The following is a 16,250-nucleotide window of genomic DNA, read 5'->3' on the forward strand; positions in this document are numbered from 1 at the left end:
AGCAGCGGAGCGGGCAGGGTCCGGAGCAAGGACGGGTGCTGTCCTGGTGCGCTGGGGCAGTCGGAAGGCTCTAGTCCCTGCGAGGGCCAGCGGCGGTCCCCCAAGGCTCATTTTCCTGGGAGAGCAGCCTCGCGCCCTCGGGAAGGTGAGGAGGTTTGGGAGGAGCGGGGCGGTTTATGATGTTAGCAGGAGATGTTTGACCCTTGAAGGATAACTGGTTGCATCGGGTGACCCCCTTGGAAAAGGCTTCAGGGAGTGGGCAGGGCCCAGGAGCAGAGGCGAGGCCAGGCGGTGGGGGCCAGCGCCATCAGGGCTTTGGTGGCAACAGCTGACATTCAGGACCGAGAGGGCTGAAGGCAGAGCCGGGGGGCTTCAACAGTGGGGTCTTTTTGGGCATAGGTGGCTTAGCAAGATGACGAGACGGACATCCCCGGTGACAGCTCTGGGTGGCGCCCACCCCGGTGGCTCCACACCCCCCTGCGTCGGGGACGAGGTGGCTGCGGGGAGCCCCGTCCGTGCCGGACCGCGTCCCCGGGGTGATGGTGGCGGGTGACAGTCTGGTGGCACGTGGTGGGATCTGTACAGCGTAACCAGCGGCGAGAACGATCCCGGCACGCGGGAGATGCGGCCATCCTCGGACGCTCGGCGCCGCCGCCCGTCCTCCAGCGCATCGCCCGGCCGACGGCGAGGAGTCCCCGGGCGGCGTGGCAGGCTGAGCCCGCGGCGGGGGAGAGGCGCGGCGGGGGCCTCCCGGGACCCTCCGCTCCCTTATCAAAAGTCGAGGAGGAGGCGAACGAGGAGGGCGGCCCAGAGGCAGAGGCTGGCGGCCAGCCGGGACGCCGCGTTGCCACCGTCATGCACCGCTCCGGGCCCTGTGCAGGAGAGAAGGGCAAGACAAGGGACAGCGTTAGGGCTTGCAGCAAGTGTCAGCAGCCGTTTTGTTGCATGAAGGTCAATGCCCTCCTCATCATCCCTGTGCAGCCCCATCCCGCCCCGCTGTGCTGGGCAGCCAGGTGCTGCGGTCCCCTCCCAGGCAGGCACGCTGCTTTTGCCTATTGTTTGATGAGCATGGCCGGTGTGGGGTCCAGGTGGTCTCGAGGAGGTAGGCAAGGAGCTCAAGGGACAGTTAGGGGTGATACGGTCCTTGTTTGAGGAGGACGATGCCCCGGGCAGGTGCCAGTCCAGCCCCACCACACTTGGAGGGCACAGTCCTTGGGGGATGCCGTGCAGCAGCAGGTCAGGGAGGGATCAGGCCCCACAGGTAGGAGCAGCCATGCCCCACATCCCTGCTGGGAAATGAGGGTCCCCGAGCCAGCAGGAGCTGAGCAGGGCTCCACATGAGGACACAGTTTTGTCCGCCTTCTGGGTACAGGCACGTCCTTAGCAGGGGCACGAGGGAGATGCTGGTGAGGCAGGGAGGGGTGTGGAGGGCGGGTGAGGCAGGGGATGCCAGGGAGCGTGCAGAAGGAGGCCAGAGGGAATGTGGCATCTCGCTTTTTTTTGGGTGGGACTAGCCCTTCTGCCCATGGCGTACAGGAGTCACGGGGGAGGTAGTGATGGCTGAGGAGGCCCATGAGGATGAGCGGGTAGATTAAGGGGTTCAGCATGCTGGGGATACATCAGGGCGAGGAGCATGCCCTGGGAGAACCCCAGCGCCTTGTGCCTTCAGGGTGTTTTGGTTTTTTTTTTAACTTCTGGGCAGCAGACTTAGTTGCCTAGATGTCATGCTTGCATGTAGGTTGCCACAGGTCTGCCCATGGCACAGGACAGGGAGGGCTGGCACGGGACTGAGCCTCTCCAAGACCTGCTGGCTGACGGTGGGGCGAGGAGGTGGCACCATCTTGGGGGCCGTGGGGCTTTGGGGTGCCAGGAGGGGCACAGCCAGCGCTATCGCAGTGGGCTGATGAGGGGCTTGTTCCTGCTAGGTGTGTAGGACAGCCAGGGGAGCGGTGGCGAAGCTGAGCAGCCGGATGCCCTTACCCGGGGCAGAGCGGCGAGGACGAGCGGTGAGGGAGGCTGCCGGGATGCCCGTCGTGCAGAGGAAGCCTGCGTTTTGGCCAGCACGTCTAGGCCCGCGGACGAGATCCGAGCGACAGCGACATGCCACTGGGAGAGGCTGGGTGTGCATGCAGGTGGTGGGTCGGGGCGCGGGACACAAGTGCAACTTCACAGTCAGCAAGATGCAAATGGCCACGGGAGAGCTGCTGGGGACGGAGGGGGTTGGAGACCTCGGTACTTGGCAGCTGGCAATAAAGGCGCAACGATGCAGGAGACAGCAGCATCTGGGTGCGTGGAGCTTCAGGTACGTGGGGATGTTTTAGGGCTGTGGGGTGTGGGGGGATGGTCCTTGGCAGGCAGGCCAGGTGAGGAAGAGGAGGAGGAGAAAGAGGATATGGGCAGGCGGCCATCAGGTTATGCATTTGGAGGGGAGGGTTGTTGCATCTTGTTGGCTGAGGGCTTTTTTTTGTAGGGATTTGGGTTGTTGAGCGCATGAGGGTGACGGTCAGGCTCAGAGCAGCCAGCCAGGCACAGCGAGGGAAGCGGGGACGGCTGCCCAGCAGTCTGTCGAGGGGCAGGCAGGGGGCCCGGAGGAGACCTATGCCTGTGGAGAGGGTAGGAGGAGACGACAAGGGCTGGAGGGTTAGGGACAGAGTGGGGCTGTGGCGCTGGGCAGGGACCGGGGCGTCCGGCAGCTCCCCAGCCATGCTGCGAGCCTAAGACGCCCAGCAAGGAAGCTTGGTAGACAGATGCTGAGAGGGAGGCAGAGAGAGCGTGGTTTTTCTGGCCAGGTAGATCAGTAGCTGGTCTAAAGAAATGAATAGCCAGCCGTAGAGGGAGACAGTGTTATGGCCTTAGAAGGCTGGGAGGGCTGGAGGGATGAGGTCCAGCAAAGAGCAACTAAGAGGCAAGAAGACACCATGGTGTACAGATTGCCAGCTGGGATGTCGGTTGTTCCATAGGCACTTAGGAGAAATGTCTGGATCGGTAGCCCTTGGCCTTATGGGAGATTTCAACTTCCCAGATGTCAACTGGGACTACCCTACCGCTGTGATCAGCAGGCCTTGGAAAGGCTTGAAGTTTGTAGGCGAGAACTTCTCGTCACAAGTACTCAGGGAGCCAACTAGGGAAGGCGCCCTCCTAGGCTGTCTCTTTGTACTAGCTAGAGAAGGGCTCGTGGGACACATGATGGCGGGTGAGCGTCTTGTCCATGGGTGTCATGAAATGAGAGGGTTTAAAATGTTCAGCATCATGAGAAAAAAAAAAATGGGCAGTGGCGTTTGCCCCCTCCATGGACTTCAGGAAAGCAAACTTTAAGCTATTCAGGGAGCTGTTGTTTAGCAGAATGTGCTTTCGAGTGGCCAAGGACTTTGTGTTGATCTAGTTAGGAGGAGGAGGATGAGGGGCAACCTAACAGCACTCTGCTGCTTCCGGAGGAGGGGAAGCAGAGAGGGGAGGTGTTGAGCTCTTCTCCGTGGGATCCAGGGACGGGATGCATGGGAATGGCTCGAGGATGTGTGGGGGAAGGTTTAGACTGAACATGAGGAAGCATTTCTTTAGTGAGAGGATGATCAAACCCCAGAACAGGCTTCCTAGAGAGGGGGTTGATAACCTGTGCCTGTCACTATTTAAGAGGCATTAAGCCAATGCCCTTAATAACATGCTTTAACTTGGTCAGACACGGCAGTGGTCGGGCAGTTGGACCAGCTGATCTTTGTAGGGCCCTTCCAATGGAAATAGTCTATTCTGGTGTATTCTACTTGGGGAGAGGGAGAGGCCCAGGTGTGCCAAGGCACGCAGCGGGGCTCTTGGGCACCACATTAGGCAGGTGGGAAGAGATGGGTAGGTAGGGTAGGGGATGGGTAGGTAGATGGTTGGGTGGTGGAATGGGCAGAGAGTGAGCAGGGCAGGACAGTCAGCAGAGAGAAGGCAAGGGCAGGAGCACATCCCCACGGGAGATGGGTGGCTGAGCAGCAGGGATTTCTTCCAACGATGCTGGGTGGCCGGCAGGCCGGCTCAGAAGCTGGGTAGGTAGACAGCTGGGTGGGGTGCTGTGAAGAGGTAGCCGGAGAGGTGGCTTGGCCGACTAACGGATAGCCAGGCAGGGCTAGCATCCCCCAGACAGCGAGGAGGAAGGACGGCTCGGTCGGTGGGGGTCCGTCCAGAGACCCAGCCATCGCAGCAGGTGGGCAGGGACATAGCCACCCATTGGGACAGGCACAGGTTGGTGGGTAGGCAGAACAGGAGGCTGGGCAGTGGCCGCAGGCAGGCAAGGAGCACACGTGTGAGGGCTGGAGGGTGTGCCGGGGAGGCAGCAGGATGGGCAGAGGGAAGCCTAGGAGGGTGGGTACCACAGGCTGAGCGAGGGACGGAGACCGAGAGGTGGGAAGACCGTCAGCATGGTGCAGAGAGGCGGGTAGGATGGGACCCCTGCGGCATCACAAGGTAGATCGGCAGGCAGGTGGGTTGGTAGAGGAGCAGAGCAAGAAGTAGCAAGGCGGGCAGCCAGGGAAACAGGAGGTCAGGCAGGCACAGATCAAGCATGAGATGAGGTCTTTTGCTGTCTCCCTGCCTGCCTCTGCATCTCATTCTGTCCCCAGTTTTCCCTCTTGATCCCTGTTTGTCTCTCTTAGCATCCCAGTTGTTCCCATTCCATGTCGCCCCGTCTCTGTGCCCCCCTCTATGTCTGTCTGTCTCCCTCTGCAGCCATGTCTCCTTGCGTCTGCCTGTGCCACTCACTGTCTGTCCCTCTCCTTCCATCCCTGTGCATTTCTGCCATCTTCTGTGTCCTCTTCTCTTCCCCTGCCTGTGTTTTACAGTGTCTTCCCCTGTCCTCACTTCTGTCTTCCTGTCCGTCTTTCCATCCAGCTCGACCCCTCACCCTCCTGGGTGTCTCTCAGCCTTTACGCCTCTGTTTCCCTCCTGGCATGGTTCTCTGCCTGTCTCTGTTTGCCTTATTCCCTCCATCCTCATCTCTCTCTGTCCGTGGGCACCCCTCTTGCCCTGACTCCCCTCATTGGCGTTGGTCTCCCTCGACAACCCTCCATCTCCCCCAGCACCCATATGTCCAGGTCAGTCTCCTGATGCCACCCCATCCCCATGTCATCCCAGGGCCTTGGCATCCCTCCGTCCACAGCCGCCCCCCCCCCCCCCGCCCCGATCCTTTCCCTCCATGTCTGCCTCAGCCTCTCCTCCTGCCTCCACATCTCCCTCTGGGTCTTGGACTTTCTGTCCTTCAGGGCATCTCATTCAGTCTGCCTCGGTGCTGGGGTCCCTTTGTCAGTCTTGGCCCTCCACCTGCCCCCCCACTCCGTGTCCCTGTTTGTCCCTCGTCCCCTTTCTCAGTGTCCAGGTCCATCCTCATCTGTGCCTCTGCCTCCCCCCCCCATCTCTCTCAGTGCCTGCCTGCCCGTTCCTCTGTTGGTCCCCTCCTTACTTTTTTTTTTTGCATCTCCCTTATTTTTGCTGCCTCTCTGTGGGTGTGTCTTTGTGTCTCCCTGTCTCATAGTTTCTGCCTGTATTTGTCCCTGAGTCCCCCTCTCTCTCTGTGGGGGGTCTCATGGTCCATCTCCACCTTGGTCTGCACCCCTCTCTCCATTCCCACGCCTCTGCACCACCACCCCCCGCTCTTTCTCTGGCCCCATTACTCTTTCCGTGTCTCTCCCTCCTCATGGTCTTCCTTTCCCCATATCCCTTTCTCTCCTCCCCCCCCCCATTACCGTTGTTGCGTGTCCCTCGTTCCCCCGTCTCTGCCTCAGTCCCTTTCTGTCACCCTCTGTGCATGCCCCCCCTCTGCCTTTGTCTCTCTCCGTCTCTGGCGATGGCTGGTTTATGTGCTCTCCGTGCGCCGCTGTCTAGGCAGCCAGCCTGCACGTGCTCACCATGTCTCTCCCTCTTTGTCCTGGTCCCTTCTTGTCCCTCCCCTCATCCCTCTCCCCACATCTCCCTCTCCCCGCCCCGTTTGCCTCCACTTCACCTCCTGCTCCCTGACTCTCTGTCCACCTCCCTATTTTTTCCCTCTGCTGGTGTGCATCACTGTCCATCTCCCCCCACCTCCCGTGTCTCTGTCCCTCTCTCTGTCACTCATGTTGCCTCCCTATCTCCCACTGCCTCCCTGTCCGTCCCATCTCTTCTTATCTCTCTCTCTGCATCTCTCCCTCTGTCTGTCTCTATGGCATTTGTCTGTGTGCACCCACCTTGCCTCCCTCCAGATCTCTGTCTCAGTGCAGCTTCATCCCCCCCGTCTCTCTGAGTCCTTATCTCTGTCCGTTTCTGTCCCTGTCTGCATCTGTCTGTCCCCAGGTGTCTCTGACGGTCTCGCTCTGCCAGTCCCCATCTCTATCCCTCCTTGTCTTGGCCTCCTTCTCTGTTCCACCACCACCTGCCCCTGCACCTCTGCTCTCCCTCTCTGTCATCTGCATCTCCCCTTCCTTGGTCATTCCCCCGCCTAGTTCCCTGTCCTGTTGTGTCTCCCTCCATGTCTGTCTCTTGTTGTCTGTCTGTCCACCCCTGAGTCCCTCCTGTCGCCTCTCTGGTTTTGGCCTCCTGGTATCTCCTCCTCTTTGATGTCACCTTCTCCCCCTCTCTCTGAGTGTCTCCGGGGCTTTTGACCTGTCTCTAGCTCTGCCTGGGTGTCTCAGTGGCTCAGCGTGTTTCCCTTTGGTGCAGCCTCCCTCTTTTGGAGCCCTGCCTCTCTGATTCTGGTCACTTTGGGGTCTCCATCTGGGCCGCCCTCCGTGTGTTTCCCTCTTTCTTGGCCTTTCCCTGCCCCTCGTTATTGGTATCCTATGCCTGTGTCCTGCACTCCCCTTCCCTTTATCTGTGTCCCCCTCTCTGTTCCGTCCCCCAGATGTGTCTCCTTCCTTTTCTTTTATTTCCTTTCTACTTAATTTGCTTTTATTTCCTTTATTTTGCATCCCTCCCTCTGTCTTCTACCCTCTCTGCCTGTGGATGCTGGTCTCCCCCCTTTCTGTCTCTTTCCCTGCATCCCTCTGCCCCCATGTCCCTGCTTCGCCTCCTGCCCCTCGGTGTCCCCCCATCTCCCTCCCCAGCCCTCCCCTCGGTGCTCTCCCTTGCTGTGTCCACTGCTGCATCTCTTTCTGGTGGTCGTCTCGGTCTCCCTGCGTCTTCCCTGCTCGCCGTCTCTCCACGCTGTACGTCTCCCCTCTCTCGCTCTGCCTCCCGGCTGCGTCCTTCGGGGTGCGCGCCCCTTGTGCCACGTCTCACTCCCGCGGCTGTCAATGCTGGTTTTACTGCCCACCCCACTCTCCATCCCTCCGTGTGCCACCCCAGACCCAGGTCTCCCCTCCAGCCTTCCCCACCCTCCCTCCCTGCTGTGTGCGCATCTCCCTAGCTGTGCCTGTGGGTCTCCCTCTTTCCTTGCCCCTTTCTATCCGCTGTGTGAGGTCTCACCTCCTTCACCTCCTCTCCCCCTCGCCGTCGCTCTCTGTCTCCCTCTCCCCTGTCACCTGTCCTCCTTTCTCCGTCTCTTGCGCAGCTCCCTCTGCCTCACAGTCTCCCTTTCCTCTCTCTAAGTGTGCCTGCCTTGCTCTGCGTGACTCCCTGCGGCTCCCTTTCTGTCTCTCTCTGCCTCCCACCACCTCCCCATGCACATGTTTTTTTCCTTTTCTCTGGCTGCGTCACTCCTTATAGCTCTCTGTCTGTCCCTCTCTGCAGCCTGTCACTCTGTCGGTCGTGTCCACACGTCCAGGTCTCCATCCCCATCTCTCGGAGTCCTAGTCCGCATCGTGCCATCACCCCCTTTTCTTGGCAGCTCTGACATTTGTCTGGAGGGCTCTCTTTCATTGTAGTTGCTACGGTCTGGGTTTCTCGATCGCTCCCTGTCCTGGTCCCTCCACCCGCATCTCATCCTCTCTCGGTCTCCATCTTGGTGCCCCCCCCTCTTTTCACATCTGTGCCTCTCTCCCCCTTCACCTCTCCCTCTTTTGGCATGTCTCTGTCTATCTCTCTGTCCCCGTATCTCTTTCTGTCTCTCTGCGCCCATGCCTCTCTGGGCCTCTCCCTGCATCTTTCTCCCCGTCTCTCTGTGGTGTGGTCACTCCATCTCCCTCTTCCTCCACCTCTGTCTGTGTCTTGCTGTCTCTCCCCCTCTCTTAGCCCTCTGCCTCTCTGGGTCTTCCTCCCTCTCTGTGCCTGGCCCCCTCTGCTCATCCACCCGCCCCGTCTCTCCCTCCCTCCCGCTCCCTCTCTGGTTCTCTCTGTGCCACCCGTTCCGTCTCTCCGCCCCTGTGACTGCATCTCTCTCTGCATCCCTCCCTCTGTCACGCTCTCTGCAGGTGGCTCTGCTCCTCTGGAGCTTGCTCTAACTTTGGCACGGCTTCTGGCTGAGGGCCCCCACTCCTTGCCCTGCAAAATGCTCTCTGTGTTCGCTCCATCCCTGGTTGCTGGTTACTGGTGGGTTGCAGCCACCCAGCTCCCTCACCAGCCCTGACAGGCACCTCTGCTGGGGGGAGGGGGTTGCCCTCCTGACAGAGGTTGAGGACACCTCAGGGCAAAGGAGCACCCTGACACCAAGAAACAAGCCCAAGGTGGACACAGACCGCAACCACAGGATCAGAAGAAAGATCAGACCGAGAACGACAAAGAGGGGACAAGGGCAGAGCAGAGGAACAGAGTGCCAGGAGGAGACGTAGATGAGCAGGGTGGACAACAGCGAGAGCAAACGTGACAGAGATGACATTGCAGACAATGGAGATGGCCGACACGAGACGGGCAGAGCGAGGGAGAAGTCCATGGCTAGAGCGGGGATGGGAAAAAAAGGCAAGGCATGAAATGCCTGGACAAGGAAGATGCTGACAAACGCAGGCAGACACCAACCAAGACAGATGCCTTCCGACCAGACCCTGCCACAGGAACGACCGCCAAGGGGTGCCAAGACAGCAGTGCCAAGTCATTGCTGGAAACGGCGCCGCAAACCGCTCCGCCAGCAAACGACACGGACCCACCGTGGGACCCTGATGGCTGTGCAGCCCCACGCAGCTAAACGCCTGCAGATGCCTGCTAGCGCACGTGTGAGCACACCCGCAGAGCTCAACCCGTTCAGCTAGGGCGAGGCAAACACCCACGCATCACACACTGCTGAAGACTGGCACAGCCACACCGAGAGAAGCCGCTAGGGCCTCCCCGCACCTACCACAGCACCCAGAGACGGCCGCCTGAAGCAAAACCTCCAGAGATGGACAGGCGCCAATGCACGCACACGCGCCGGGACCAACCTGCACGCTCGCACAACAGGAACAGGCTGAGATGCAGCGAGACGACCGCAGGGAGACAGACAGACAACACACACAACCAGGAGACTCGCAGGCAGCACGCGAGATGCAAGCGCGGGTGCTCCGCCCCACCACGGACCCAGAGGGTACACACGCGCGCCTACAGAGACACCCAGAGACCGACAAAGCAAGCAAGACCGAGAGCGCGCCCCATCAGCACGCCGAAGCCATGCACAGACACACCACGGGACAGACACACGGCTAGAAAGAGGCGGTGCCTGACGTGCTGGGAGAAGTGGACGTGCGTAGCGCGAGAGGTGCTATGGCAGGGGTTGAGACCCATAACTGCTGACCCACAGCAATACACTGACAGACAAACAGAAGCAGGGATGACCGGCTACCCTGCTGAAGACGCATAGCCCTACATGGACACCATCCCAAGACACCATCTGCAACCAGGTCAAGGACCAGGAGACAGAGGGAGAGAGGAAAGACAACTACTGCAGGAGGCAGAGTGGGCCATGGAAGCTGACGGGGGGGGGACACAGACGGACACCCTGCGACTCCACGCCGTAGCCATGCTCTCCCGCACAGAGCGCAGACACACACAGGTCACGGCCATGCTGCACGCCCATGCCCCGACACAAGCAGTCCAAAGAACCCGTGCCGACCCCGAGACAGCCACATCAACACACCCTGGTGGAGACACGCCGATGGGCACCTACAACACCCCCATGGCCACCGATGCCACGGCACGGGCTGGGAGAGACGATGCCAAGGGCTCGCCAGCCGAGGGCTCTGCAACCTGTGCGGCCACTCGGCTCCAGGATGCGCCAAGCCCTCCCCGTGGGCCGCGCGGGATCCTGCCCTTCCCTGCACGAATCAAAGCCGGGCTCCCTCACGCTGCGCAAAGACAGACAGCCCCCACAATGTGGGTCAGCCCCTGCATGCTGACACGCGACTGTGTGTTTACTGAAATAAAGGCAGTTGTTTTCCTGACATAAGTTATTTATCGTTCTCCAGCGCAGCTCCTGCAATTATACCCTCCCAGTTAGTGACAACACAGGGTCCTCGCGCGGTGCCCGTGCCCTCTCTGTCCCAACATGGGGCAACGTGAGCAGGGAATGGGGGGCTTTGGGTTCGACACCCCCCCACCTACAAGGCCACAGCACACACCAGACCAGGACTAAAGAAAACGCAGGCCAGACAGATTACACCGGACCAGACCACGATGGATAGACCCGCCTAGGGTCCGAGACCTTCCATGGATGATTGAGAGGGAAGCCGGCCTAACTTCCACTGGCTCCCTCTGTACCCCGGGATGAATCCTGGCTGGACCCATGGCATAACAGGCATTCCACCTGTACAACCAGTCCCTTAAGAGCTCGGGGTCCGTGACAGGAAAGGCGGCCCTCCAACAGGTCTATCGTTACTAGTAGGGTTATTACAGACACAAAAACCAAACCGTGCCCTGCCTCTTCTTTTTCTTTGTCCCTATTTGTCGGGTGGCCAACGTGTACCACTCCTCTGTTTCCTTCGCCCTCCTCTTGCTTTTCCCATATTTCAACAAGCCTTTCTTGCTCGCTGTCTCAATGCTGGCTTCCCCTCTCAACCAGCTTTGGGCTTCTGCTGTTTCTCTTCTGCCTAAGCGAACCGCAGCTCCATAGTATCCCTGCAAACCCTGACCTCTCTACCAGAGCCGCTCCCGGTTCTTTTTCCACCCCAATGCAGAGACACGTTCCCCACTCGGCCAAGCTGCCCTTCCGCTGGGCTGACGTTTCACCCAACGGGATGGCCCGTGCCTGCGCCATCAAAGGCTGGTCCTTAAAACCGAACCGGTGCTCGTGGACCCCCCCCCAAGCCCTCAAACACACATTCCCGGGACCGCTATTTGCCACCTCCTGGGGCAGCTGACACTTTGCCCTCTCAACACCCACAGCAGCCACTCTATTTGCATTTATTCTCAATATGCCCCCCCCAAGCTTTCTGACCCTTCTGTTTCATGACCACCGCCATCACCGAGCTGGCCGCCTACGCTTGCATCATCTCCCGCGAGTCCTTCATGCACCTTTGACTTCCCCGGTAAGCCTTCCTCACGCAACCCTGCTTCCCAGGGAAGGGCTCGATGCCTGCCCAGGACAGTGCTGAAGGCATGCCTCCCTCGGCTTGGCTGGTGGGCACAGCGATCCTTCATCCATTCCGCTGTCTTTCTCCTCTCCACCCTCTCAATTCTCTTCCCCACCCCACTGAGGAGGACACAGGAGGGAGGGAAGGCACGAGAGACCAAGCAGCGGCGTGGGGCTTTGCTGCCTGACAAGGTTACACCCCGACACCATGCAGCTATGTGCCATGGGACACCCATGCCTCCTGGACCCCTCCTCTCCAACCCACGTACACCCCTGACACTCCAGACAGCCCCCACCAAGAGCTGACTGCTCCTCCCGGCTCTCTCACACCACGCAGAGGACCAGAGAGCTCCTCCAGACATAGATCACCTTCTCCGACCCCCTCTGCTCTGCTCAGGTCGAGCCTCTCCCATGCTACGCCACCAGCCCCTTCGCCCGACCCCACTCCATGTCACCGCAGGACAATGCCTCGACCTCCCACCACGATTCTCCCACCATTCCACCCAAGCCCTCCTCTACAGCTACCCCACGCCCCCTGCCCTCAAACATGCATGCATACCCTCCTCTTTCTTCACAAGGAGTAACACTGGGCTCTCTTGGGCACTGCCCCTACTGGGAAAAGCCACTAGCCCAATGACAAGTGACAGTCCCTTCTCCCGACTGCTCCATACCCCATCTAGCACACACCCCCCAAAACAGCTACAATGACCCACAACCCCCCCCCCACAAGCCTCCTCCCCCTTGCCAAGCCCCTGCGATGCACCCGTGCCAAAACAAGGTGCCCAAAGTGCCAGGCTTGCCAAAGCCCCGCAGCTAAAGCCAAAGCTGGGCACCACACCCCAGGTCACCAAGCACTCTCCACGGCACGACACGGCCCGTGAGACTGCACGTCTGGGAAGGCCAAGGGGCATGCCTCGGCAGCACAACGCCCTCAAGAGGTGCCCACCAGTCCCCAGGCAGCTGTGGGGACAGGGGTAGCCCCATCTCATCCAAGATGTGCACCTCCCCACCACCATTGCATGACACTTTGCCCCCACTGTCCGCCCTGATGCTGCCAAAGTCCCTGCCAGCATGGATGCTCTCTGCTCACTCTCCACACCTCCTCGAGCCTGCCACCCACCCAGCTCCATCCTCTCCCTCGTGCTGGAGCGGAGGGCTGGCTCCTGCCGGCCACCCTTGGCCCACGACAGACCCTTGGCTGGCCAGATTGCCACACGGACACACCACAGGAACATGCCACAGCTAAACATCACCTTCCTCAACGACAGCTGTTGAGTCCACCATTCCTCAAACCCCTTCCCGCCCTCACTGCCCGGCTCACCCAGGCACCACGGGCACCCGACACGAACTGCCCTGCCACAGCCCTCAGCGCCGCCCAGCCCGCCGCTGCCAATACAACACGACAACCGCCGGTAGTCCTGCCACTACACCACCCAGGAGAAAAACCCAGCCCGTGCGTGCGAAGCGTGCGCTCACCTCTCCTGGGCCCCCTCCTCGGCCCTGCGCTCCAGCGATGCTGCGGCTCGGCCAGGAGCCTCTTCCCCAGCCGTGCCTCCGCAAAGGCGAACGGCTGCCTGCCTCTGCTGCGCGCCCCTAAACACCCATGAGCCCGCAAGCGCCATGCCCGCCACCCGCTGCCACCCAGCTGTGCGTGTCTGCTCGGGCCGATGCAGATCTCATCATCTGAGGCATCCTCTCTGCGGGACCTCACTGCTCGGGGCTCGCGCCGGTCGGCACCTCGGCAGGCTGGCAACATTAAATACAGCCAGCTCCGCTCTGTCGCTGGCCACCTTGCCTCCTCCTCTTCTCCCTCCTCCTCCTCTCTATACCTTGCTGCAAAAAAACAGGGCACCTACCGTACAGGATGATGCTGGCGTTGGTGTTGCCCAGCTTGTTTGTGGCCACACACGTGTAGTTGCCGTAGTCCTTCTCCGAGACGTTGAAGAAGGTCAGCGTCGACAGGCGGCCCTTGCTCTCGATCCGCACGCCCTCCAGCCCATTCGCTAACCTGCGGTGAAACACGTCGGCGCTCTGCGACATATCCTGGCCCCTTCCCCAGCGTCCCTTCCCTTCCCAGCAGCCAAGATCAATATACACCCATACCAGACTCCCAGTGTCCCATCAAGACGAGCCCTTTGCCCCACCATGCTGCCCAAAAGCATGCCATGCTCGCCACCCATGGGATAAGCCCCGCCTGACCCGCGTGGCCCGCATTCACCCCCCATGAGCCACTGGGAGAAACAACCCCAAGACCCCCTTGATCCCTCAGACCCACCAAAATGAGGCGATCTCAGCCTTCCTCTGCACAAGGTCCTCAGCCACCGCCAGCCCCCTCTACCTCCTCACCCTCCAGCCCCAAGGCTGGTGTGATTGCCCCCCCTCCCCACATCCCAGTCTCCCCCCCGCTTCCACAGCCCCTTACCTGGTGTCCTCCTTGAACCACTGGAACTCTGCCACGGGCACGGCCGAAGCCTCGCACTGCAGGATGCCCTTCTGGCCCACCGAGGCGCCCGTGTTCTTGGCGTTCGAGATGTACGGCGGGTCTGCAGAGACGCCGTGCCACGTCACGCTGGGCCGTGCGCACCCGCCCCGCCACAATTCCCCCATCCCTTGCACTCACAGTTGACGGTGACTTTGACTTTCCGCACGTCCGGGACGGCCACGTCGTTGACGGCGCTGCACTCGTACTCCCCGGACTGCTCCCGCGTGATGCCCGTGATCTCCAGGTACTCGTCCTCGCTCACAAAGCCCTGCCCTGGGAGACATCCCAAATGCGTGGCACCATCACCCTTCACCCAGGAAACCTGGAACAGCCCTTACCAAGCATCCTCACCCGCATTCCAGGATGCACCAAAGGGCCAGCACCTCCACAACAGACACTAGCAAACCATGGACCGCTTTTGTGCCACCCTGGCCACCTACAACCGTCCATCCCACGTGGGCTGGGTGAGACCCTTCCTCGGACCCGGGTGGCCCATCCACCAAGCCCCAAGCGAGGTCTCACCTTTCCCGGAGAGGTGTCGCCACGTGACGGTGGGCTCCGGTCTCCCGAAGGCCAGGCACATGAGAGTCACGCTGCTGCCCTCGTTCACGGTGATGTCCGACGAGATGTTGACGATCTGGGGGGGAACTGCAAGACACAAGAATCATAGAATCATTAAGGCTGGAAAAGACCTCTAGCATCACCAAGTAGTCCAACCATCAACCCAAGGCTACCATGCCTCCATGTACCACGTCTACGTGTTTTTTTATCCCCAGGGATGGTGACTCCCCCACCTCTCTGGGTAGCCTGTTCCAATGTCTGACCACTCTTGCAGTGAAGAGATTTTTTCCTAATACCCAACGTAAACCTCCCCTGACACAGCTTGAGGCCGTTTCCTCTCATTTTATCACTACTAACTTGGGAGAAGAAGAGAAGAGAAGAGCAGAGGCACCATCAATACATCAGCTCACCAGGCTTCATCAGCACGGGAAGCCCCAGCACTGGATATCAGCATTCGCCCCATCGCCCTGTTCGGTCGCTGACCCTGCATCTCCAAATCGGCATCTCGGACTGGAGCCGAGCACGGCGCCGGGGTCCACTCACCAGTCCTCTGTACCGGGCGGGGGCTGGAAACGCCGGCCTCCCCCCTCCGCCGCAGCCAAGACCCCGATAACCGGCTCTCATTACAGCCCGCGACAAGGCTCATATTTTAGCATATTTATTAAAGCTGTTTAAATTACTGAGCGTCTGCTCCATTCAATACCGGCCACAGTGATTTATATTACTCTATCCCCAGATACTCCATCTAATATATAAGTTGGCAATCTCCGCACCCATAAATATCCCCGGCCCTGGCAAAAAGCAATTAAAGCCCACTCACCGACACCGCTTCCTGGTGCTCCCGGCCGCCCGATGCGTCCCCCGAAGGGGTCCGCACCTTGGGGAGTGAATGAGGCCATACAAAATGACCCTCCCAAAACTAACCACTGCTCCTACAATGCAAGAAAGGATGCCCCACGCCCCCTCCCTGAGCGCACGACGTGCTGAGAGCCCCAGCTCACACGGCATTGCATGACCAACCCTCGCACCGCGGGCTCTCCCGTGGCGCTGGGATGCCGGGATGATCGCCTGAAAGCCACTGCGGCCGACACCAGCACCGCCTGCAAGGGGACCTGAGGGCTGCCCGGCTCTCCTCTTGCCCCCAGGGACCGTCCCTGCCCTGCTGGGGCTGCCACATCATTGTCCAAACTGACCAGGGTGGGTAAGGACAGAGGGACACCTGGTGGGGCACTGGAGGGGATGCGACAACAACCCCTGAGGAGCCCGGTCTAAGCTGCCCGGGCCCAGAGCCTCTCCAGGGTTAGAAAAACCAACACCCCAAGCAAGCCTTTTGCTCGCAGGCAGCCTCCCGGGTGCAAGGAGAGGACAGGCTTTCCCACGCCCGCTCTCCCCACCGCCTCCTTCCCCGGCACGGAAGAGGCGGCACGGCAGGACGAGCGCGGCAAAGACGCAGCGCCGTCTCCATGGCCTGATGGGCCCCGCAAGGTACTAAATTTCCCAGCAACTTGACACATTAATATAGAAGTACAGTCTGTCACAGCAGAGGGAGATTGTCTGAGTCCTTCAGGGGAAAGCGGCAATCCGAAAATGAAAAGCGTGTGCTGGAATACGTAGTTAAAGCTCGGAGAGAAGGTGGCTGGCTCCGACAGCGTGGCCTCGATGAGCTCTGCTGCGGGAAGGCTGCTGACGGCCCCTTCTCACTCAGACAAGATGACCTTATCCCCTATTACCGGCAGCCTTGCACCTCTCCCTTCCACTGAAACCACCTCCACCAGGTACCAGGAAAATCTAAATCCAACAGCAGCGTCCCCGACATGCCTTCCCACACCTGGGCATCTGCTGCCCGCTCAC

The 16,250-nt window shown here is 60.2% G+C and overlaps 1 protein-coding gene across 7 annotated transcripts in view; it reads right to left on the reverse strand.

Moving 5' to 3' along the window:
• Positions 1-195: 195 nt before the first annotated feature.
• Positions 196-16,250, reverse strand: part of LOC104049120 (opioid-binding protein/cell adhesion molecule homolog) — a 306,003-nt gene continuing 289,948 nt past the window's right edge. For all 7 annotated transcript variants that reach the window (XM_064470912.1, XM_064470911.1, XM_064470916.1 and 4 more), the window contains 5 exons: positions 14,361-14,486; positions 13,977-14,111; positions 13,779-13,899; positions 13,213-13,364; positions 196-872 (listed from right to left, as the gene is read on the reverse strand). In XM_064470912.1, coding sequence (XP_064326982.1) covers positions 772-872; positions 13,213-13,364; positions 13,779-13,899; positions 13,977-14,111; positions 14,361-14,486 — 635 coding nt within the window. In that variant the 3' untranslated portion in view covers positions 196-771. The remainder of the gene's footprint in view (positions 873-13,212; positions 13,365-13,778; positions 13,900-13,976; positions 14,112-14,360; positions 14,487-16,250) is intronic.

The sequence above is a fragment of the Phalacrocorax carbo genome, chromosome 21 (assembly GCF_963921805.1).
Source record: "Phalacrocorax carbo chromosome 21, bPhaCar2.1, whole genome shotgun sequence".
NCBI classification, from domain to species: Eukaryota; Metazoa; Chordata; class Aves; order Suliformes; family Phalacrocoracidae; genus Phalacrocorax; species Phalacrocorax carbo.